This window comes from Crocodylus porosus, unplaced genomic scaffold, assembly GCF_001723895.1.
Source record: "Crocodylus porosus isolate Cpor-Errol unplaced genomic scaffold, CroPor_comp1, whole genome shotgun sequence".
In the NCBI taxonomy this organism is placed as follows: domain Eukaryota; kingdom Metazoa; phylum Chordata; order Crocodylia; family Crocodylidae; genus Crocodylus; species Crocodylus porosus.
Window position 1 is genome coordinate 4373308 of NW_017728927.1, and position 25922 is coordinate 4399229.

Sequence of the window (25922 nt, forward strand, 5' to 3'; positions counted from 1 at the left end):
TAAACAATAGATCTCAAACTTTTTAGTTCCAAGGCACCCTTTGGAAAATGCCAGCTCTTAGTTTTCACTTTTTATGCCTACAAAAAAATAGAGTAGTTTTTCTGTTGCAAAAAACTCAAAGACCACAACTATGGATTTCTGTTGGAAATTTCTGGATTTATCTTGAGAATCATGCTTATAAACCTAACAGTGCTCCAACACTGTGTGGCACTCCTCTGTACCCATGAAAGGATTTCCAAGCACTGCAGCATGCCACGGCACCCTCATTGGAGTATCACTGTTCTGAAATGTCTGGATTATGAAGCAGAATCTTATTTACTGTAAACACAACTACTGTGACCAAAGCAGACAAAAATGTTTCCACAGTTCCCACGCAAACTGTCCAGTATAATTCTACCCTGAACTTTTCTTCTGGACTGCTCACTAACTACATGAATCACCAACAGCTGATCTTGTTTAAGAAACTTCAAAGAATCTCCTATAACAGCATGCAAATGTAGACAGCAAATTCAAAAGACATCAATTTTTCCTTGCACTTAGTGTCAGTTGCTCTAATTCTCTATCCAGGCTGACTGCTTTAATTCCTTTGCTAACAGATTTCTGGTTCACTTCATCAGTCAGTTCTAGCTCAAGGATAGCAACACCTCCAGTTACAAAAGGAGCTACAATTTCAACCTTAAAAACCCATCCAAACTTCAGCAGTTAGAGCCAGAATATTGAATATTCAGAGTCACTATATATAATAGTGATGCCAAGACTGGGCCTGCTAAGGAGCAGAGATAAATAGGTTTATCATTGACAAATATATATCTTAAGAAACTATAACAGAAATTAAAACCTATATGAGAGTCTTGTTCAAGTACCAAAAGAGAGAGTCAACAATGCAATCGCAAGGTAACTGTTCAGACACACTTTGTGATCTCTGGGAATAAACCATTAGTACTTCTTAACTTGTGAAGCATTTTAGGATATATCCCAGGACAACGGACATGTTGTTCAGACATCCAGTACTTTATTCCAGGAAGGAAAAGGGTTTATTCCAGGACAAATACAATGTCTGTTTGTAGTCATAAGGGCAAGTACATTTTTATAAAATCCACCTTGTTTTTGTAAGATGTGTACCTAAACTTGTGCAGTGCCAAATGCTCTCAGTACAAAGCCAACTAAATAAAAAATAAAGTGCCTTCTGCTATAATTCAGGGAGAAGTTGAATAATTGCAGAGTGAATCCCTGCTGTGTAAAGAATCTTGTAGGTATAGCACTTGACCTTCCAGTCTTTATTTTCACATGCCAGAACATCACTTCTTAACACTTACAGGATCACGAACTGTTTCGGAAAACAAAGGAGGTTTTTCTGGAAAGCAGGACAGTATTAGCTGTATTAGCACCAGGATGAAGTAACTGCAGAAGGTGACATAACGAAATATATCAACTTCAGCACCCTAAAAAGAGATGATAATTTGGTTAGTTTTCAAGAATTGCTTTCATTTACAAACAAGAACTATTACAATGGTCTGCTCTGAAACGCCTTAATTTGGAAATCCATATCGAAATAAAATAAACACACTGCTCAATGAACAAGGCAGCTTCCAGTTAAGAAACAACTGCAAAGTAGGAAGCATTCCCTTTGCAAGTACTGGGTACTGCAGACTAAACGTATCGGGCCAGCATTCTTCAACCAGTCCTATTAAAACAGAACATATGCATATCCCAGTGCAAAATATTATGGCAGAATACTTTTCTTTGCAGAGGAGCAGGAAAACAAAGTTGTTTTTCTTGTACTGGGACCAGCCAAAGACATCATAATATGGAGTTCCTGTAAAGCTTTATCTGGCTTTTAACCACTGGGGTCATTGCACTCATACAAATGCTTACCGCAGAGCTGCAGTGTTTAAGGTAGAGTGAATTGTACTGGTTCGATTTCCTGGGTACATGTCATTTACATTGGACTACAAGGGGTTGGCCGAGGGGTGAAAAAAGGCATTAAGAATCAGATTTGGGAGTACAATTTAGTCCATTAAACCATGCTCCACAACATTTTGAAACTCCAGGATGTTCTTCCTCATCTCCACACATCCAGCATAGCTCAATCCCTCCTTCCCACAGAAAAATGAAGACAACTTACAGTTGCAGAAAGAACACATCCATAATTAAACAAAATATCAGAGTTGATTAGAAGTTCTCAAAATGTATTGTCAGTGGAAGCTTTTCAGGAAAAAACAGTTACGTCCCATTTTTCAGCTAACCTTATAAGCCATGTAACTTATTTTTTGCACTGGGCTTTTAATAAATATTGCAAGTGTTCAAGAAAATTCTTTGCCTCCCACCCCCACCCCCTGCCAAAAGGGTGGAGAGGGTGGGAGGGACCAAGCTGCATATGACCAAAACTTCAGGAAATCTATACAATCAACGGGGGGAGAAAAAGAGAGCCACTAAACACTTCCCAAAAACATTTCAGAAAGAGGATACACATCTTTATTCAACTGAAATATGTGCCTTGCACCACTGAAGAGTCCTGTAAAATTATTTTGCTAATAACTTGGCCACAGATGCCTTGGTAAGATCATGAAGGCTTTGACTAGTTTCAAATGTGGAAGAACAAAAAAAAAAGTAAAACAAACAAGACTTAATGGCCCTTAAACACTGAAGAATGAAGGCAGACTTAGTGGTTCATTAACTCATTCATTACCTTATGTACCAATGATAGGCAGCACAAATTCAATCATTAAACAATTAACCACTGCACCATGATGCCACTTAACTCTACTTAGTTAAAAAATAATCACTTACCCTATTTAAGGCATGTAATATTTTAGACCTAAAAATTACTGTGGCGCACAACAATGCAATGAGCCAGAAAATCAACAAGAAACCTGAAGACTGGACTCCTTTCATTCTTTCGTATTGTATTAAAAACGTGACGAGTAACTGTGGACAAATAACATAAGCAGATTAGTTCTGGACCCTTGTGATAATAAAGCTGACACAAAAAGCAAGAACAAGATACAAAGCACAAACAACATGCCTGTGCCAAATTATTTATTTAGTGTTTAAAGGCCTATATTGCCCAGATTCCCACCATGTTCCAATTTGCTTGTACCTGTACCAAAATTATTCCAAAGAACTTTCAATGTCAGTTCGACATGCCAGACTGTGGGGGTAAAGGAATAAAAATACTACATACAAGCAGAGAAAGGACACAAAGAAGAGAAGCATTGACAGACAGGATAAGCACATCCCAGCAGGACAATTTACTCTGGGGCAGCCACGCATCATACACAGAATATTACTATTTAAGAATGAGCCATTGGGCGTTTTTAATAGTACAAAATACATAGTTTAGTTTCAAAGCCCAAGAGAACAAAAGGGACTGTTACAAACCATTCAAAGAGTTGGGGGCTTTTTGTTTGAAGTTTTGGCCCCCAAGAACAGTTTATGATTTTAAGTAGTACTAACTGGACTCCTCCATTATTACTTATAAGTCAAGTTCCTGAAAAACTACATGAAGCAAGCTGTATCAGTGGCCTCTGAAAAATTAAAAAGCTTTGAATCAATTTGCACATGACTATGCAGGAGTTTTCAGCAAAGCTTTGATTACATGAACAAGATTCAATATTTCTGAATTCAGCTGCAAGCAAAAAAATTGCAAAGTGGAGTTTGTAGGTAAAAGAATTAAAAACAAGCAGTCTGCAAAACACGACAAAGCAAGACTTACAACTTAGAAAGATCAGCAGTTATGATTTTGCATTGTGAAAAAAGTCTAACAGGATACTGCATACTTACCATTGTTATGCCTAAAACTGTAGGGCTAACAAAGAAAACTGGAGGAAGAAAAATATTTTGACTTCTTTCCCAGAAAGAGTAGAAAAGGTCTGCCCAGCAGACTATCCATAATATTAGACCCAAGGCCTGGAACAAGAGTGTTATATACATTAGTCCTCACAAATGGGGGATATTTTATGTAGCACTACAAGGGTTAAAAGTAAACTCCTAGATGTACCGAAAAGACATTATTTATAACCAAGTTCACATACAAGCAGCCAAAATGTGTTCACCTTATTGTGTCATTAAAACCAAACCCTATCATATACATTAAGTAGTAAACGTTTTTCTCTATTGAAGAATTTTTTAATTGCATTTTATATTTTAGATTAGTTTAGAACTAATCTAAGCTATCACTCATTCATGTCTCTGACTTCTAAAACTAGACTGAAAATAAAACATTGAATACAGTGTTAAGGTGAAGGACAAACTCCCAAATTAAGGTATTAATGTCTTCTCTTAAGTTTTTGTTTGTTCTAGAATGGAACTTAAATGTTTTAACTTAAGTGCCCATTCAATGATAAACCAATAGGGTACCCGTAATAACGCTAATAAAGATTGCTTCTTCTAAACACTCAAGAAATCTGGCAAAGAGCTGATTATTTCCATAAAGCCCTTTTGTTTCTAGCTCCTGAAGCCTCAGGACCAGGGTGGCCAAGATGTGGCACTCCTCAACTGGGCCAGCCCAAAGCACTCTGAAGGAGGTGTACTTTTCTTATATCCAACAGCCTTTATTCTTACAAAACCTACAGCGAGGAGGACAACTGCACAAGACTTAGAAGCCATTTATTGGGACTTTGTCCACATAAACAAATCTTGATAGAGTTTAATAAAAACAGTTTACTAAACATCTGAACCCCCACTAGATAGATGTCATAATAAAAGTGACTTACTGTTTTGGCTTTGTTGAGACAGGACATTTGGATATAACCCCTGTCATGATGACGAAGATATAGGAAGTAGATTGGGAAGCAAACCCAGAGGTAAATGCAAGGAACCCAGATGAGAACGGTGTTTTGAAAGCACTGGGTAAAATCTGGATTTTCTGTGTACCATGTCAAATTCCAGTCCTGAGAAAATGAAGCGGATTGGAAGAGAATTGAAAACTTATACCACTTTAAAAAGAGCTCTCACCTACAGGTAAACAGTATTCTAATCTGTTCTTAATCTAAACCTGGATTACAGATTAAAAATCAGATCAGGATTTTAGCATTTAAGAAAATATCTCCGTTCTACATGCTGGCTGTGCAACAACTATCAAATCAGGCTTCTTACTCAGGTAGAGCCATCAAGATCTTTACATTCACCAGGCTGCTATCTTAGCATTGCTACCACAGAGGAATGCAGGAAGGTAAAAACCCAGGAACTTCTGCTTCAGAAAGCTGACATAATACATCTCTTTTGCAGTGCTTAAAATGAGTAGATGTGCAATATTAAAATGCTAAATCTTGAAAGCTGTGTACCTTTATAAAAGGATCTTTATGTGCCTTTGACCAGCCAGCCCTATTCAACTACCAAACCAGGCTGACAAGGGAGCAACTCAGGCAAGTGGAAGATGCACTCAGACAATAAACCCTGAAGCAGAGTCCAAATAAGCCTCTAGGAAAAATAAGGGCACGGAAACTGTTCCATTTGATATTTTGCTTAACTTATTTTTGTTAAATAAAACAGGCATTTTTAAATAATTGTGTGTTAAATAAAAACACGGAGCTGAAAGGCACTAAAAGGTGGGGCATCAAGTCCCTCCTGGGATGAGGAAACAGGCCAACTGCCCGTAACTAGGAGGATTTTTTTTTTTCCAGTTCCCATAAAATTCACCAAGATAATCTGTACGAACAAACCAGAAGCCCTATCCTTTTGGCCTGCTCCCTCCAATATATCCATTTTAGCAGACAAAGCAGAGTCTGTGCACTTAAGTTACTTTCCAAACATGACACTCAAGAGTTTGCACTACAGAAGTCACATAAAGCAAACCAAAAGGATTCTGCCATTGCTCTTCAAAGATCATCATAGCTTCTATTATTAGCCAAAAACCTGTAAATGTGGCCCCTCTACAGGTGCAGGTAAAGACACCATGGGATCTCTCCCCCTGCACTGGAAAGAAGCAGGCTCCCACAGGGACCACATGCAGCCAGGACCAACAGTCCCAAATGGATCCACGGACTCCCCACCTTGGCTGTGCACGGGACCAACAGTCCCGTTAGCTGTGAGACTCTCTGCTCCAGCAGCCACAGGGTGAAGTTCGGACCAAGAGTCCCATTAGCTTGCGGGACTCTAAACTCCAGGAGCCATGGAGTGGTTTTGTGATCTCCCAGTCCCAAGGACACATGGAGCATCACACAGCTGGGAGATCCCAGCAGCTGCAATCTCCTAGCCACCACAAGAAGGGCTCCCACAGCTGGAAGATGGCAACAGCTGAGATCTCCCAGCTGCAGAATGCCTACACATGCAAATCAAAGCTGGATAGAAACCAGCTATAAAAGTTATTACACATTTTCAAGCAATAACTTCATAGCTGGTTGGAACTTTGTAATGTACCATACTTAATTTGCATGTGTAGCCAGTCTAAATTCATTGCACAATTAACAAAATCATTGCATGATAACATGTAGACCAAGTCTATGACACGCACCTTACACCAAAGTGAACTTTGTCCCAAAAAAATTATTTTGAATTAAGCAAATAGAAACTATATTACAGTAAATGACATGTAATTTCTACTGCAGGATGAATACAAACAAAACAAAAAATCAGTATAACCATAGTAACTGAGGTTGAACTGCAGAACATTTCAATATAGCGGGGAGCGAGCAGTAGAGACTGTTGCCCTCTAAAATGTCCAATGAGCCTAGTTAATTGTTTTGAAAAGCCAATTTCCTTCAATGTGCAGAAAGATACATCAGAGCAAAAATGCTTTTGCCATATGTAAAGCAATGTATTCTATAGTGTAAATTCCAGCTTACAAATGTTAAAAAGACAGTGTCAAGCTAAAATATCACAACTACGAAAGCCAGGGCATCATCTCTACCAGTGCCTTGCTCAGAGCAGGAATATCCCTGTCTAATCATCCCAGACAAATGTTTGCCTGACTCAGAGGTTCTCAGTCACATTAGGCTGAAGCCATCCCTTGGAAAAAGCCAGCTCCCAGCTCCATCCCCTCCTTTTTTTTTTTTTTTTTTTTTTTACTATGGAAAAATAATAGAACAATCCTTTTGTTGCAAAGAACTTGGAAAAACCACAACATGGCAGGATGGTATTGACAAATGGACTTCCATTAGAAGTCTCAGGGTTTATCTTGGGAATCACTGTAGGTCAGGGGTGGGCAAAATAAGGCCAGCAGGCTGGATCTTACCTACCAACCAATTGGATCTGGCCTGCAACTTAGTGCCCACCAATTGATTGCATCTTGCCTGCAGCTGCCTTGTCCCCTCCCATGCCTGATGGCCCCAGCCAGCGCACACCACTTCCCAGCAGGGCTCCTCCTGATGTGGTTGCAGCTGCTTGGGTGCTGATCAGCTCCCCCTCCTGCGCCACTCCAGACAGGGAGGAAGCTGCAGTCAGGCGACTCCTGCCCCACCGTGCAGGGCTCCATCTACCAGCAACCTCGGACCCACCCACTGTGTCCATCCAGTGCAATGAGCAGCCAGCTGCAGGCAGCCAAGTGGGTGGAAGGTGGCCAGGAGCTGAAGCCCCAAGCATGGAGGCAGGAGCTGCCTAACTGCAGTTTCCCCACAGACTGGCTGGGCACATGGTGCTTGGCACGTATCTCCACAGCCATCACCACTACTTCCCTGCCCTGCCTACTACCCAGAGTGACACAGCAGGGGCAGAAGGAAGAAGAACCGCTGGAGGCGAAGCAAGCCAAGCAGTACCTGGGAGGCTGCACCTTTACCAGGAGCAGCTCTGGCAGAAAACTATGCGCAACAGCTGGGGCCGGGACAGCACAGGTGTGAGCACAGCTCAAGCCACCCGGGGCAGAAGTGGACAGGGCTCGGCCCCCCACACAAAGTGCTGCGGGCCAGACTGGGGGGTTGGGTGGCAGACTGCACCTACACTGCAACACACAGGCAAGCTCTGCTGCATGCGCCCCCTGCCTCCCCCCACCCCCAGCCAGCTCCTGGGACCTGGCCTATGGGCATTGTGTAGGAGGGGTATGGGGGACACAATATACAAGAATAAGACTATTTTGAACTATTATGTAATCGCCTCTATGCACACTACTCAAAAAAACACATAAAAGACAAAAAATATTTTTGAAATAAAATTAATGTGTTATAGATGTTTAATTTTTAATATACAATTTGTTTACCTATATTTGTTAAAATTATACCTTCTGAAAAAATTGTGTGCAGCCCTCAACAGCTCACCAAAACTTAAGTGGCCCGGTGCCAGCCAAAATAATTGCCCATCCCTGCTGTAGGTGTTTGCACACTTAACAGCACTAATATTGCATGGCACCCTTAAAAACTGATCTCATATCACCCTGGTTGAGAATCACTACCCTAACTTGTTCTGAAAGGCTTGTAGTCATTGAGATTACATGTCTCTAGGGGGCCTGTTCCACTGGTTAACTAGTCTCGTAGTTACAAAGCTCTTTCTACGAGCCAACCTAAATTTCCCCTTGTCGCATGGGTCAGGCCATGACTTCTCATCCTGCCCCCAGGAGTACAAAACTGATAATCATCATTTCTATGACAGTGGTTTTCAACCTTTTTTCATTTGTGGACCCCTAAAAAATTTCAAATGGAGGTGCGGACCCCTTTGAATTGTGAGTGTGAGTATTCACATACTTTTGATTGATCAGTAGTAATCTTTGAGTCACCAGGGGTCCACAGACCACAGGTTGAAAACCAGTGCTTTACAAGACACTTTCTGCATTTGAACCCTCCCCTCAATCATCCATTCTCCAGGTTCTTCCAACCTTTTCTCATGTGTCATGTTTTCCACAACTAGTCATAACCGCGAAGCAATTAAGACCTTGAAAGCTATTCGATCTTCAACAACTGATTTTAAAAAATTCTAAGCTTGTAGATTAGAGAGTGCAAAGGAAACAAGACTTCTTTTAAAGACATTTTTAAATGTATATATTGTTCAGGTTCAACTTTACAAAATATGTTCTATTTTCTTTGGATCATTTCCTGGTTACACAAGTACACGTAACAGAGAGAGGGGTGCATGTGCGTGTGGTCAGAACTACAAGGTACAGGTTATGAGGCTAATGTTAATTATACAGTTTTTAACCTGCCAGCAGTGAAATAAACAATTAATGACCACTATATTGTCAGTTCAAGCAAGTCAGTAAATGCAGATTTTTCTAGGAAGTCATAAGATACTGCAGTAGTGAAAAATACATGCTAATAAAGACTTTAGTTTTCTAGTTTTGATGGGGGGTTTTAAAAGTCCCCAGTTATTTTCAGGGGAAATCTCACTCCTTGCCTAGGTCAAACCTCTCTCCTGAAATGACTCCCCAGAGTTGTGACAAAAAGGTCAATGAGTCACCACAACTATCGTCCCTCACCCAGAATGACTCAGGATTTTAGCTTAGTCATGCTTATACATGATTAACCCTCCCACAAAGTCTTTCATGTTTCAATGATTTTAATAGTTCTGCTTCAATACAACATCCAGAAAAAGCAGCTCATGAAAATCAATTTACAATTCAGATGCTAAAAATAGGTTCAATTAAACCTTTTCATTTTAGAAAGTTTTCTGTGTCCATGTCCAACAAACATATACATTTAAAAGTAATATTAATAGTGACTTTTATTTCATCTACCCAACAATTTCAGAGACCCATTTTCTAAACGCTCTAGTTGAATTTGGAAGAAGATACGACCTATACCAGCAGAATCTTTTCTTGCTGTAAATCATAGCAATAAATATTGCTGTCATCAGCAGATGGCTGCCAACTATCTAGCTGCTCACTTCCACATGGCTAAATAACGGAGAGTTTTGCATTAGCAGTATGATATTCACAGAATATGCAAGCAATTCTTCAGTTCATTTGATCTTTCGTATTCATGTGCCTTTCACATGACACAATGCAACACCATTACAGAGTTTAGGGAGAAGTCAGGACAACAACTAAAGGAGCCAGATCACATGTAAAGTGTAATAACTGTAGTACCAATGAACAGTAGTTAAGTGATAAAATGGCAGTTCTGATTCCAGACTTGAACAGGTTGTATGACGCACCCCTGTCCCCCTCAAAGGGTCCTTTTACCTCAATTAATGCTACTTGGGGTCTCTGTTTTTTCAAGACAAAAATACCTAACAGCTCTAGAATGACATACATATACTTACATACTACTTTCCAAATCCCACAGCTTTTTGTTCACTCCCAAAAGGTGGTTCTCTGAAACTTGTAAACCACTGTCTGGCCTGACCTCCTTCAACTTGGTTACACAAGCAAACACAGCCTTGTTGAGGGGATAAAGGAGTCGGTTTGGTAGGAAAAGTTTGCTTCCTTAAGTCATGCTGCATGTGAGGCTTTGTTCCAGCATTTGTTTTATTATAATGATATAATCATTAAAAAACAAAAGTTTGCCTGCATAACAGGCAAGTACTCTACATTTTTCTTCATGAAGCCAATGTCTAAGCTTTCATGTATTAAAAAAGTTAACTTTCTAGCCAATGGTTGTAAAAATATTTTTTCCAGGCATAGACCAATGCTGAACAGAGGGGGGGGGAGAAAAAAAAAAAACAACAACAACAACAACTCGGGGCAAAACACAGTTCCTTCCATAACATAAGTAGTTGAAAACAACCAAGCAAACGAAAAAGGCCAGGTTTCCAGTATGCTTAGAATCATGTAGCTCTTTAAGAGTAATCACTTTTTGCTTTTTAAAACAGAACAGCAAAAACCCAGCAATAGCCAGGCACAAATGTTTTACCTGAAATAAATTTTTTCCATTTAAGAATGGAGGAGTGTTCAAACTCATCCTCTAATATTCCCCATAAAGCCTAATCCCATAACAATGAATTATTTGAAAGCAATCCTGTCTGAACTGTCACGGATTAAATAAGAGTACGTTGGGAGCTATCATACAAAAAAAGTTCAGTGTCCATTAAGCTGCTTCTATCAACTGGAGAAAGACTATGAGAAAGCTGCGGCCTTGTACACCTACCCAGTTTTGGAAATAAGCGTATTGGATGCAGTGTCTACCTTCGTAGTTGACCAATTTCAAAAGCTGGCAGGCAACAGCTGCTGTTGAGGGAGAACCACAGGCCTACTGTTTTCACACCCATAATCCTGTTTGAAATATGGGGTGGTTCAAGACTTTAATTGTCAGAGGTGAAAACAGTTGAAACTACAAGCAGCAGGAATGAAAATGAGCAAGCAGTGGAGAAGCAAACTACCAGGTGTACTGTAAGTGTACTATTATTAGCTAATTTAGAAAGAAAGTGATTAAAAATTACTGAATACAAGCACCAGAAACATCACTGGGAGGAAACACAAACTGAGATCTTAATAGCTAAAACTACCACTGTATGGGCTTTGTTACACATTATGTTTGGCATGTGTTATATTTAGAAGGGCTGTGCAAAGTGACAGCATTCTGTTTCGATCAGTGTTTCAATGTTTCAACAGAACAGCATTTCATTTCAAATTTTGTTTCAATTCAAAACAGCTGTTCCATTTTGTTCCTGTCGAAACAGGGTCAAAACTGTTTCAACGTTTCACCCATAGGATATACTGGGGAAGGACAAAACAGCCTATAAAACTGTCATTTCTGGCTTGATTTGGATGAAACTTATAGGGATGGTAGCCCCTTCTGAGGGCATGAAGCCTGCCATGTTTCAAGTTGTGACATGGGTGCTCATTCAACTGACTGTCTCTGTCTTGGGGTAGAAGCAATTAATTCCTGGCTCTGTACTGATTTTTTTCCTCCTCTTAGTCTGTGGTTTTGTAGGTGTTAATCCTTGCTCATTAACTCATTATCCTCACTAGCTACTTTGTATTGAGCTGGTCCCTGAGTGAATCATGATTGATTGTATAACACAGTAGCTAGCTAGTACAAGCACTCGTGTCATCAGTTTTGCCTGTCAGCAGCTAGGGGTCCAGGGCCCCAGAACCCAGACCCCTGCACTTATCTCCTTGAAAGCGGGCAGGCTTCATAGCCTCCGCAGGGGCTAGTACACCTACAGTTTTGACCCCACTGTGGCTTAAACATATATGTGACATGAGTTTTGCTTTCAAGAATTTGGGGTGCTGTTTCCCCCAAACCCCTGCACCCATCTCCTTGAAACTTAACAGACTTCGTGCCTTCAGAAGGGGCTACCATCCCTGCAAGTTTCATCCAAATTAGGCCAGAAATGACAGAGTTATAGGCTGTTTTGTCCTTCCCCATTATAGTCTAGGGGCAAAACATTGAAATAGTGTCAAAACAGCGCAACTTTTGACTTGCTTTGTTTTGTTTGTACTAAACCATTTCGATTTTGCTGTTTCGACCTCTAAACAGGTCAAAACAGCATTGAAATAAAACTGGCGGCGAAATTTTGTACAGCCCTAATATTCAGATCCTGGGAAGTGTTAATATGACTTAGAAAGTTTTCTGAACAGTCACATGTAAATGTGTCAGTCTTGAACTGACTCCCATGAGGTCCCAGACCTGAGACATCAGCTGAAAAAGTCAGCTGATTTTCAGTCTCAGCCTGTGGATCCACTGGAGCCAGTTGAAGACTCCCAGAGTCCTGGGGTGGGAACCACAATTAGTGCATCTTTTGTCCCAGCCCTAAGGCTGCATTTGATCATATCATCTCCATGGAGCACATGTTAAGGCAACGCATTACCCAATACGATCAGGAGATGCTCCTCCCTCAAAAATGCATAACTTTATGATACAAGAGCAGTTGGCAAGTGTTATCCTTCTTGAACATTTGACTCTAGAGTTTTAGGTGTTAACACTTCGTGCCAAGTGTAATTTTATCAGACAAAAGGGTTCTTTTCCAGGGTTATGCTGACTTTATGCATATACAAACACATGCTTTTCTAACAGTGAATTACAACAGTTAAAGTTTATTTTCCCCAACGGAAGACGACGTTTTTATTTACAACTCAATACAAATCGATGCATTAAACGTCAAGCATGATACTGCACATGCCAACACAGTCATGTTGAATACAAAACCATCTTCCATAGTTACAATTACATGCATTCTATGATCCTGCAACAATTTAAAAGAGGGACAAGCTTTCAAGTCATGGATTGCTAGGCTCAAAGCCTAACTGCTCTCAAAGCACTGCAAGCATGGCAACTTTCATTCTGCGACATTCACAAAGGCTGTTTAACTTGTGAGAGATGAGCAAAACACTAGAGTCTCAACACACACCTAACAACACTGTTTTTATGTATAAGAGAGAAAGAGAATAAAGAAGCACCTAGAAGCTACAATTAGAATCAGGATCCCACCATGCTAGCAAGATAATCCCTGACCTGAAAGGCCTACACTTCAGGTTAATTACAGGAGGCAATAAGTGGCTTTTCAATCTAAAAGAAAAAGGGAGGTCCAATTTGCTGCCTTCAAAAGTTTTTGTTGATTCATCAAAAGCATTCACATTATTAAGAGGCACTACCACCAATAGCATTAGGAGAGAAGGCATTAACCGTTTTACCTATCTAACCTAGTTCATGCCAATTCAGTTTCTTATAGATTGTTATAAAATATTTAAACTGCTGTATACTTACAAATGTAGTCTGTTTCCTAACTGCACTGAAAAAGTGCTTGATCACTTTTCACATTTGCATTTATTTCAGCTGGCAGTAGTAGAGTTAATATCCTATCTTTGTCGGCATGATATAAGCCAACAAGGAGATCCTCTTTCCAAGTCTGTTAGTTGCCTAGGTCTCCTAAGCCTTTTAGAAAATCCTGGTAACCTAAGTGCAATGACCACGGTACAAACACAATTATGATCTGGATATTCTCAATCTTACTATTAGAAAGCCCTTGGTAATAGAAAGTGCTCACAATACCTTAGAAATGTGAGTTAAGACAACCTAACTAAATCTTGCTGTAACACAATTTGTAATCAAGAAAAATAATTAAATATGTACAACTGTTGCCATAAAAAGCAGATAATCTGTTATGTATATAGATAACATGCTCTTCATGATACAGACACACTGTTGGGAAAATGCAAGCTAACGTGGCAGCATTCAGTGTGCTGTTAAAGAAATTTTAGTGGCCATGTCACATGCAAATTAAAGGTACAAAGCTGGTGCCTGAAGTATTTCGCATAGTTCTATACCAAGAAATCGACCGATCAGAAATCTGTGCCACAGAATACACGCCCATATGTCCTGTTTGACCCAGGGGCACATAAAAAGTCCGTGTTGTTGCCTCCACAATGATCAGGTAGGCCGTTATTTAGAACTGCAGTTACACGGGCAAGACAGTGGATAATTCCCATCCCGTTAGCTGTAGATCCAATACTGAGGCGTCCCCAGAATTCTTTGCACACATGGCCATGCATGCGCCAAGAGGAGGCTTTAAACAGCTGGATTTGACAATCACATCCCCAAATTATCAAGCAGCTCATCAGGCCAGTAGCAGCCAAATTAGATTAACTTGTTTCTGTCCATTCTTTCCTGTGCTTTCACAAGACCTAGGACCATTAGCATATGCTAGTTTCTTTTGATGAATAAAGATATTCTATGGGCACATGTGGAAGCCCCGTCTTCATAGACAAAAAGATGAAATCATGCAGGTTAACCAATGAGTTAGAGACAGTGGCAATGAGGCACTGTGATGTCAAAAAAAGTAAATGATTTAAAAAAAAAAAAAAATCAACCATGGGCCAGGGGAAAGGGACTCTTTAGTGTGACCTCCCCTAGCTATCCTTAATAAATACCTTGACTTCATAAAGAATTTAACAACAGAACAATTGTGACTTCTCACCATCTTTAAAAAGAATTCCTCTCTAATGGGCACTTGCAACAGGCACCAACTGGCTCCAAAGTCACACCCAGCAATCCTTAGACAGTGGGAAAATGCTGACATTCAACCGTTTTTCCTCTGATCCCAAGATCCCAATCCATTCTGAACTCAAAGCCTACAGATTTTTTCTACTGCTCCTTAATAAATTGGTATTGGTCCTTAATAAGTTGCCAGGATGACAGGTTGCTCCTAAACACAGAGAAAGGCTCATCAATGCCTTTCAAGAAAAAAAAAAAGCATAAGGAAAGGATAGTACAAATAAAACCTTACTCCAAGTGAAATATAAAATAAAGTGGTATATGCTAAGGGAGAGAATAAATATCAATCTATTTGAACTACCACAGCAAGTACTCCTAGGAACAGGAGTATTATTAACTCCTTCCAAAATAATGAAGACCTTGTATTGAAGTTTTGTAAAATTAAAAATAAAATTTGCCCTCAAATCTCCTTCTAGCAACAGATTTGAAGTGATCACATGCAATAACAAAGCCAGCACAGGAAGCCTGCACAGTCAAGAACAAAACACGTGTCTTCAAGAACCAACTCAGTGCTTTAACCAACAGAACACAGCATATTTCCTCTTCCGGACATCCCTTCAGTCTATGATACCAACACACAAAGTATACATTGAGAGTTGTCACTGCAATGATACTACTTCAGCCGATATAGCAACTGATTTATCCTCACTGTGTGCGCCCACATGCAACATTTTTCTTTCGCCCATGCTTGAAAACAGGAATCTATGTCTCATTTGTAGGCTTGGGCAAAAGAAAAATCTATACAACTTCCAGAAAGAGCAATTTCCAAAAGCTTTGATGTATAATCCAAGAAGCAAAGAGAGGGTTTTTGACCTACGCCAAGCTCTTAATTTTTTGTCCTGTCTTAAGGAAAGTTTGAGACTGCATATTTTAGGAACATGCTAAATTTCAAGAGTAAGATGTTTACCCTCCCTCTTCAGGCAGCTAAAAACCCCAAATCACCCCCCATCTCACTGTACCTCCAAGTAAGGTACTGGCCATATGCCATCAATATGTCATTTAATAAGCATGTTTTAGAATATATAGATAGCTTTTATTCTTTTGATAACTTTTGCTTGATTTTAAACTATAGCCCTTTAATGGGCTATAGAAAGACTGATTTGTGCCACAGATAATAATATGGGATTTGGTGATCACTTATTTTAATAAACTGACAGCCAAGACATTGAACTTTTGATCACACTGTACAGTCGCCTTCAAGTTGGTCTCAAAAAGCAAACAAAAAACAGTGAGGTTGTCTGAATGATCAAAAGCTATGGCTGACTGATTATCAGACCCGTTATTTTTTCCTCCCTCATTGCAGGAGATGATTAATATATGACGTCATCAAAAGCAAGCAAAAGGTCAGTCCCTTCTGGTAATCCTTTTTGAGATGTGGCCCAGAATGACCTCAATGCAACAAACTCTTTGAACCTTCATAGACTAAATTTAGCACAGCATTCAGAACATAAACTGTACCAGCAACTACAGGCAGAGGAGGCAGTGCTGGCGATTTCCTTCTGTGTTTCTGAAAGAATATGAACTTCCAAGTTTGAACTGAAAACCATAAAGATTCAATGCTGGTGAAATTCCTCTGAGTTTTCCCCTCATTTAAACCTAACCTGCTGCCATTCCACCCTAATCTCGAGTCTGCTTTTCATTACAGCAGGAACATGTGAATCACGAGAACAAGGTTATAAATTGTCACTTCTTAAAGGAAGTCCATATCGTATCAGGATTATATTCCTTTTGTTTGTTCGCTCATTGTAAAGGTCCTTTATTTGAAATCTTTGTCCTAAACTTTGCACACATCTGATCCTCCTTGGTGAACTGAAGTTGCTTTGTGATTTAAAAATACCTGTCCATGCAAATACTAGTTTGTACTGGTTTAACTGAAACTAAATCCCTGGCCTATAAAGTGCATCTCACCTGCCTTCTGATTAAATCCCTAATCTCATTACAATTAAAGCCTATGGAAATAACAGTCTGCACTCATAATTTCACTGTGCACTGAGGCACGTGACAGAGAGATTTCTCAGAAACATTCCAGCACACAAAGAAGCCAAATAAGCACTGGCCAAAAATAAAATGTCAGAGACAAATAAGAAATAAATACTGTATATAATAAAGTGCTCTCTCTAGATGACATTACCTGTTACATGGGTTCCTTTAATAATGTTTTATGTTAGAGTGGACAGGAACAATGCATGTATTTATGCATTAGTACCTAAACTATTAAAAAAATAAGGGAAAAAGATACCTCAGCATTTTGCCAGAATGGCCTCAAACTAATTAGTGTAACACTGAGTGAGGCCAGCATGGTAAGCAAGTCTCCTGCCTACAGAAGACCTGTCACTTTACATGAACACATTTATCTTTCTGATACATTAACTAAAATTGAATGTACTGCATAACATAGTGGGCACACACTTGTTTCACTTTTTTTTTTTAAGTTAGCTTTGCTTTGGCAGTTTTAAACTGCACTTTTTTCCAAAAATTTGACACCGATGGCCTATTAAGACAAATACATCCAGGGAGTTGTTGTGCAATAGCTATTTACACAAACATTGCTATCTGCTATGGCAAACGCAATCTATTTCTATTGGTAATACACTCTCAGTGCATCACACCAGGAGCTACTCTTACCTTCATAAGCTACTGTTTTGCCTTGTGGTTCGTGTTTAAAAAATGAGCTAGTACAATTTAACAATGGCTTTAAAAATAGTTTGCATTCATTGAACCAAGTATACATCTGACTGTTACTGTTTCACGAAAATTTAGAACATCCCACAGGCGTTGCTTGCATGCATGCGCGACAGCCTTGGGCCTCTTTACAATTCATTCCACCCAGGAAAAAGAGCACATACCAACTGCAGATGCTTCCTCAGCCTGACGAAAGGTTTTGAAACCCGAAAGCTTGCTAAGAAAAGAATGTCCAACTATTTGAGTTGCTCTAATAAAAGATATCAGATTCACCCAAAAAACCTTGTCTATGTCCTTAGACCAACACAGCTACAACCTACACCCCTGTATCTTACATTGTTATTCTAGCAGATGCCAAGCCTGAATGCGTGTATACACATATGCAAGACGGGCAGAGTCAGTTCACACAAGCCTGGCACTCGCACAAGCCATCCATATATGCTGCATCTTGCTACCAGGAAACGCAAGGTTCTGCCTGACCCGCTCCACCACATCACCAATCTCCTCTGCTTTGCCAGCAGCAGACGTCTATTCTGTATGAAAGTGTTAACATATAAAGCATATCTTACACACATCATACAATTCTTGGTTCAGGTTTAGTGGAGGAGGTAGGAGTTTTCATGAAGGCATTTCCATTAAACAGGACTGACTTGATCTAACCAAGCCTACAATAAGGAACACACTCTGATTTACCAATGGACTCCAGTTACGGTCAGAGAACAAAGCATAAGGCTGCTGGGCTGCTCTAAAAGGAGATGTACCTGCTGATTTTTTATTTTTCTTCAGAGACTAAATTCTCCAAAAACAAATGTGTTCAAGGAGTTACCAGGCATAGGAACAAGGAAGTTTCCAGCAACACAAAGAAGATGAAATAAGCTTACATTTTTTAAAAAAGCAGACAGTACTCTTGTTGGCAAAACACCTATGGAAAAAGTTTGTAACATGAACAAAATTTCCTTTTTGGTTTATCTAAATTCAATCCAAGACCTATTTAAGCAAGATTCCACATTTTATTTCCTCATCCAAAAGCTTCTCAGGACAAATAATTTGAGGTACCATACTATACCTGAAAACAGTATGAGACTACTTCAAGTATGGGCTAGTTGAATAACTGCCCCCTATTTATTATTTCAAATATTCACACACGGGGTTAGTCATGAACAGAAAAATTGAGAGAGGTCTTTAAAAACACAACTTTTCTTATTCCTCCCTTCAAATACTCTCAGAAAGAATGCTTCACAGCTTACAGATAGGCAGAAAAAACACTTAAATTTGTAAGCAAGTTGGGAAAGCCCAACTGCAACTATTTTACAGCGTAACCAGTCAGGCTTTCAGATATGCGAGCTTCCATTTAGCATAGGTATATACAGCCAAATCGGCTACTACAAAGTACTCTACTATAACTTCTAGATGGGCTTGAAAGTATTATGCTGGTATTGACCACTGAAAGCCAAAAGGATTTTTCTGAGTGCACTGAGGTAATAAGCTGAACTTAGCCACTCCAAGCACCTCTATCTCGGTATCCCAATATTTTCTCCATTTCATCTGGCCCCAAGAAGCGTCACTCAGCTGAAACAACTTATGTAAAAATTTGCTCAAGAAATGCTAAAAGAAACTTCTAACACGATTTAAAATTACATAAATAAATAGCAAAGTTACCTGTTGCAGACACAGTTCTTCTCTACGCAATTCATCATGCCCAGAGACTAACAGAAGCAAGGCAAAGCAAGGAAGAAACAGCTGCCTTATAACGGGGGAGTTTAGTATCAGAGAAAGTGAAGGAGAAACATTAAATTCTATAACCAAAGTTAAATACAAGCAAAAATTAAAACGATAACCAGGGGGAACAGAGGCGAATCAAATAACAAAAGCAGCGAAGAGTGAATGTGAAGACAGGAACAGGTCAAGCTGTAGGTTTCAGAAAAGGAACATTAACTGAAAACTGATGTTTAAAACTTTCAAAACAAGAATGTTCAGAAAAGCCATTTCTTACACTAGGGAATAAATGCAGGAGTTTGAAGTGACCATATATATTTGAGTATCACAACATGCATCATTTCCAATAAAGTTACCATGGCAGACATGGAATTGCTATGCACCGATAAGCAGCAATACACAATAATGACATGAATATTAAGTGGCCCATTCCATAACAAAGTTACTGTATAACTTTGGAGGTTTGTTAGGATTTCCTTTATGACCATATTGATTTATTTAATAGGTACTATAGGAAGAGCAAACGGGGGAAAAAAAAAAAACAGAATAGAGCCAGACAAGGATACCCAGCACACACTTGCAAAGACAATGGAGCCAGTCACTGCTTCCAGGAAGTGAATCTCAGTATACCAAAGCCATAACCGACGTTTCCTAGGGTTAGAGGTCTTTTGTCATACACTGGCTAGGAAAACAGATAAACTGACTGCGACACGGGAGTCTGAGTAACTGAGTGCACTCAATTTGAGAATGGTAAACCTTAGCACAAGGATGGGTAAAACATGGCCCATAAGCCAAACAGATTTTATCTGGCCCACAGTGGGTCCCTCAGCCCTGCCTGGCCCGGGAGAGGGGGACAGCCCAGGCTATGGTACACACAACCATTCTGCCACCCTGAGATGCGCAGTGGTGCTGGGGCAGCATAGCAGCCAGACAGTGGCAGTGGCTCCTTCCAGCTGTTGCTGCCAGTGTTGCCACCACCACTGGACCCAGCCCTGCTGCCCTGGCACCCCAGTCCATCTCTCCCACTTCCAGGGGCACTGGATGGAGCAGGTGGGAGGTCAAGGTCTCCATGTAGACCAGCCCGGCCCAAGACCCTGGCAGGCAGGGCATGCTCAGTCAGGTGAATGGGATAGGAAGCAATGCCCAGAAGCAAGATGGGCAGGGGGGGCCAGGGCCAGAATCATAGGGCATGACAGTGTGGGGCCACACTGGGAGTAGATTGCAGCTCTACCCCAGGGTCCAGCGCACAATCCCAGCTCCAGCCCTGCCCACCCATCCTGCTCCCGGACCCTGCTCCCTGCCCACCTACAGCTCCATCCCATCGCACCTGGCTGAGCATGCCCTGCCCACAGGGATCCCAGGCCAGTCCCCATGGAGGCCCTGCCCGCTCCATCCAGCACCTCTGGACCAGTTTAGTAATCTACCACTTAGGGAATTTTGGTGAGCTACTGCGGGGCGGGGGGCTGACCTGGCCTGTAACAGCTCACCAAAACTCCCTAAGTGGCTCTCCAGACCAAGTAATTGCCCACCCCGCATTAGTATAAAAAGTTAGATATGTTTACCATCTGTTTTAACAGCTATTCCGCTTTGAAGTATTTTTTCCTACTATTATTGTGCTTTGAGGAGGCTCTCTGCTCCCCCTACAAGTCACAGCCAGTATGAATTATGAGCCTGAGTACAAGTCAAACATGCCGGAGCAATCTCCCTCAGCCCTAAAAACTGCAACCAAGGCTTGATCTGAAAATGCAAGAATTACCTAAATCCACCCAGCCCTCAAGCAATCTTCTGATTCCAATTCCTGAAAAGGGTTTTGCCCAGTGGCATGAGAAAAATCAGAGATACAATTCCCCCAGGAACATCCTGATAATTTAGACATTATTTTCAGAAAGTCTACCACCATTTCAGACCCACAGAAGGTAGTACCAATGGGAGTACTAACCTACTCATAGTAAAGGAGTCTTTACTACGCAGTTTACAAAACTTGGCAGCAAAAATTCTAAACTTTGTTCAGTACTGTTATCACTGGTATCAACTGCAGCAATAAGGAGATATTCAGAAAACTGCTACATGCACATTCAAAAGAGAGACGGAACAGAGGAGTGTCATGGGGCAGTGAATAAGGAGCTGCTGAACCAACGCTGGAGATGGGATGGGCTTCTCTTTGGGGCCACAGAGGACAGGACTAGGAGCAATGAGCTCAAGCTGAAGAAAAGGAATTTTAGGTTGGAGAAGAACTTTCTGACTATGAGGATTGTCAAGCATTGGACAAGGCTACCTAGAGAAGTTGTGGAATCCCCATCCCTGGATATTTTCCAGAGCAAGTTGGGCAGACACTTTTCAGGACCATCCTGGACTAAACCCTGAGCAAGAAGCTGAGCTAGCCGACTCTGTAAGGTCCCTTCCTGCACTAACTGCTAGGGCTGTGCAAAGCTTCGGTCGCTGATTCGATTTGTCGGAGATTCGGCCCGATTCAGCCGCTGAATATCCGAATTGAATCAGGAGGCCTTTTAACCTCTCTGAATTGACCTGGAGAGATTCGATAATTCTGACATAGATGCAGCTTTAAATGTTTGTTTCTACAACCCTCTAGGTACCAGGCAGCTTGTGAATGCTGTGATGCTAGGGCAGATGGCGCATCCCACAGGAGCGTGGGGGGATCCCCAGGGCACTCAGCAGCAGACCCAGAAGTGGACCAGAAGCACTTCAGGTCTGCCATGGAGCATGCAAAGGACCCGCCCCCCGGCTCAGCAATTGGTCTGGGGGGGGCACCCAGGTTCCCCCCACAGCTAATCGACAAGCCCGGGGGGGGCAGGGAGAGAGAGAGTGAGTGTTGGGGGGGAAGAGAATGCTGTGCTCCTTCGTGAGCTGTGTCTGGTACCTCAAGGTCTGTAGAAAAAAACCCACTTAAAACTGTGTCTATGGTTGAATCGCTGATTCTCTAAATCAGCATCGGATATTCAGATTCTGATTTGGCCAGATCAAATCAGGACAGTGATCTGAATCAAATCACTGTCCCCCGAATCAGGCCAAATGCAAATCCAAATCAAATATGGCCTGCTTCACACACCCCTACTAATTTCCTGTGATCCTATGATTTCCAGCAGTAGTGAAATCAAGTAGAGCCAAAAGCAAGGGCATTCCCCATCTTCTGCAGTATTAGGCTGCATGAAAGAAATCTAGAAAGTAAGTGGCTATACCATAGATGCTTATGGCTTACAAGATATACTTGGAAGACTCCAAGGGATTCCTGGAAATATGACAACAATGACCAAGCATTTAAGTATTTCTAGAGAACCCATTGCAAACAACAGTTTACCTCTTGCTTCTTTTGTAAGCTAACTGGCTGGGACCACCAATGAAGAAGCGGCTGCATTTCAGAATTTTATACATTAATAGTTCAAAACACTTTGGTAGCAATAGCATCTTTCATACAAATCAGGATCAGACTTGTCATGCGATTGAAAAGACCAACACAAAGATTAGTTATTTAAAATTCTGCTCAAGCTCTTACGGGTTTTTGGTAACATGCATTTGTCAAAGCTGGATAAGATGCACATCTCTTCGGTGGCTTGCCAATTTCAGCTTTATGTTTCTGTCATTTCCAGTAATTTCACTTTAAACACACGGGGACTCATCTCCTTTCAGCTTAAATTGTGTAAGCAGTGTCCTACAACCATTTACTGTTTCTCCTACCTGCTTCTGAACCACAAATTCTACTCCAGCCATCTTCTACCTGATGGTCAAGTGTAAGATGAAGATAATGGTGCCAGTAGAATAGCATATCTGTGTAATAGCCAAAAGTTTTACACGATGACTAGAGATAATTCTTACAACATGTACATATGAGGTCCAGAGTTTAGCAATTATAAAACATCTCTCAGCTCTCTAAAGCATTGTTTGCCAACCAGTGCGCCATGGCACAAAAAAGTGTGCCATCAGAAATGAGCAGGTGTGCCACAGAATTTTACCGTAGCAATGAGCTACAATACATATGAGGATGGGGAATGCCTTCATAGGCGTGCCGTGGAAAAAAAAGCTTTAATGTAGTATGCCTTGGGCTGGAAAAGGTTGGGAAATACTGCTCTAAAGGACAAACACACACACACTTAATCCCTGTTCATAACTTAACCCATTTTAAAAGGACTGCAAATTAATTCTGAAAGGGGACATGACCATACATAACCTTTAACTTTTTAATTAAGGCCACCAAAACATGGCTTAGATCAAGCAGAATAAGAATTTGTCCTAATTCTCATGCTTTGGAAGGCATCCAAGAGCAATAGGAGGCTGAACTACTCAAAGTGCTTGTGTGTTGCCCAATTAATTAGAAAAAGTTATACAAAGGCTCACAATTAAATCATGAAAAGTTACATGCCCAACTTTTAAATTTTGAATTCAGGATATTTTAAATTAAGAGAAAAAGTCTACATATAGAACCTTAAAAACTGACAGTATCTATCGATCTACAGTATGTGTGTATGCCAGTTTACAAGTGAATCAGGCTACAAATCTGCAGATTCCCCAAACATCATTTTTTCAGTCAGGGATGATCCTGCCTTGAGCAGGAGACCAGAATAGATAACCCCATCAGGTCTTTCCCATTTGCACTTTTGTATAATCATGTTATCTATCTGCCCAAAGACAAGCCGGGGTCACCAAGCCCAGCCCAACTAACTACAAACAATTCCAGTGGAAAATTCTGTATTATTTATTCTATATTGTGATGAAATGCAAACATGTCAACAGTTTTGTAGCTGAAGCCTAATGACTTCATTTAATAATCACCAATACTAGTCAGCAAATGGTATTCCCCATGGTATCTGAACAGCTGTTGAGCCTGCTAACTGACACATTGATGTTTGAGTTATTTTTCTGGCAAATTCTTACCCATTATTCAGCTGGCTTATTAGATGCTCAAATACTATTTGACAGTTACATTATTTGATAAATACTTGTAAAATGTATTAAATAGATAGAAAAAAGCTCAGCAGCCCTAAGCATTACATTTCTACAAATAATGTAAATGCCCTCCTTAGTACACTATTTCTTTTCTGACCTTACGTCCACCTCTCATTCTCACTTTCTCTTTCCATTCATTATATCATACGTTCTTTCTCATCCTTTTCATTTCTCCCTCCATATTATACTTCACTTCTCTAAAGTTATACTCCGCCTCCAGCCCCTTATCAAACTTTATGCAACACGCCTGAAAGTTAAACGTATGCACTCAATTCATATTTGGGACATTAGCCTGTGTGAAGCTCAAAGACTTTTCAAGGAAAACTTGAGTTCTGCAAAAGCTTACCGCACGCAAGGGAAACTTTGTTTGAATTTAAGTTTCACACAGAGAAGAAAAAGAAAACAAAACGAAACAAAAAACCCCTTTTACTATTCCTTGAATTTGAAAGTTTTCAAGAAAACTAAAACTAACTCACGATATTTACAAGCTTGTCTAACGAAAATGCCTCTCTGACTTCCACAAGCAGCCCAGTGCACTTGTGTACATAGATAAAACTTTAATAGACATTAAAATTAAAATTACAGGACAAGCAAATAATGCAGATGGCTGCCCCAAGGGAGCTACATCATCACAGGACTCTTGCAGTCCAGACAAGCTGGATTAGTAACTACTCCATCTTGCACAATTCACTTTCACTTAGGAAAGCAGCAGCAGGTTCCCAACATGTAAACTCCCAAGGGATGGCAAGTCCCAAATCTCGCAAGTGCTTCACTGTTCAGAAGCTTGAAATCAGCGATATCCATCTATGCAGGCCCAGACTACAGGGAGCGCATGTCATTGGAGCAGAGAGCTCAGTTGTGGTTATACACCTTAAACTAGAAATAGTTATCACCTGTGCATCCTTTCTGTTGTGACTAGTGATAATGATCTTACTTATGATACTGGTATCCAACATTATTATAATAATAATGCTCATCCAGCGGGAATGTCAGTAGAACTGAGGATCCAACATTTATACTGTAGTAGACCCCTAAAAGCCCCCGTGAGGGCGAACAGTTGAGTCTGGTTTGGTGCCCAGCATATTCACTCCCAGGGAAACATGGTCCTCAACTCAGTGAGCAATTCTTAAGCGCAATCCCCTCCCAAACCTAACAGACACCTGATGTTGGATCTGGGGGTAGGGGATCAAGCTCCACTTCGGAGCCAATCCAGGAGGAGCCGTGGGCCTGCAGTCTCTCTCCCAATCCCCACCAAAGACAGGGGGGCTCCAATGCATTAGCAAAATACTCCCAAATGCTTCCCCACACCCAGGGTGTCACCGTTTTTCTAGGGCCAGAGGTAGCGTCAAGCAAGAAAGGCCAGCACTTCTTATCAGCCCAGGGCACCAGACAGCGGCCTTGGGGAAGGAGCACGTACGCCTACCCGCCGGCTCCACACACCTGCCGCAGGCAGTCCCAGTCAGGACTGGGCAACGAAAAAAGCCCACCAGCCCGGCAAACACAGAGGGCACGAGCAGCCGCCGCGTGTGACACAGCAGGGCGGAGGGGACGGGCAGGGCTGGGAGCGGAAAGCGGAGCAGCATGCCGCTCGGGGAGGGGAAGGGAGCCGAGCAGAGCAGCGGCCGGGCCGGGGAGCACGTGGCTGGGAGCGGAAAGCAGAGCTACAGAGGAGCGGTCAGGGATGGGAGCGGGCCTGGGGAAGGAAGAGCCCGGCGCCCCCCGGCCGGGCCGGGACACAGCGCCGAGCCGGGCCCGGGCGCCCTCCGC

The 25922-nt window shown here is 41.2% G+C and overlaps 1 protein-coding gene across 1 annotated transcript in view; it reads right to left on the reverse strand.

Moving 5' to 3' along the window:
* The window catches only part of LOC109314781 (multidrug resistance-associated protein 1), an 81708-nt gene that overhangs the window by 50897 nt on the left and 4889 nt on the right, over positions 1-25922 (reverse strand). Inside the window, exons 3-6 of the mRNA XM_019542114.1 lie at positions 4716-4892; positions 3784-3909; positions 2791-2928; positions 1317-1442 (exon numbers count right to left, since the gene is read on the reverse strand). Coding sequence (XP_019397659.1) covers positions 1317-1442; positions 2791-2928; positions 3784-3909; positions 4716-4892 — 567 coding nt within the window. The remainder of the gene's footprint in view (positions 1-1316; positions 1443-2790; positions 2929-3783; positions 3910-4715; positions 4893-25922) is intronic.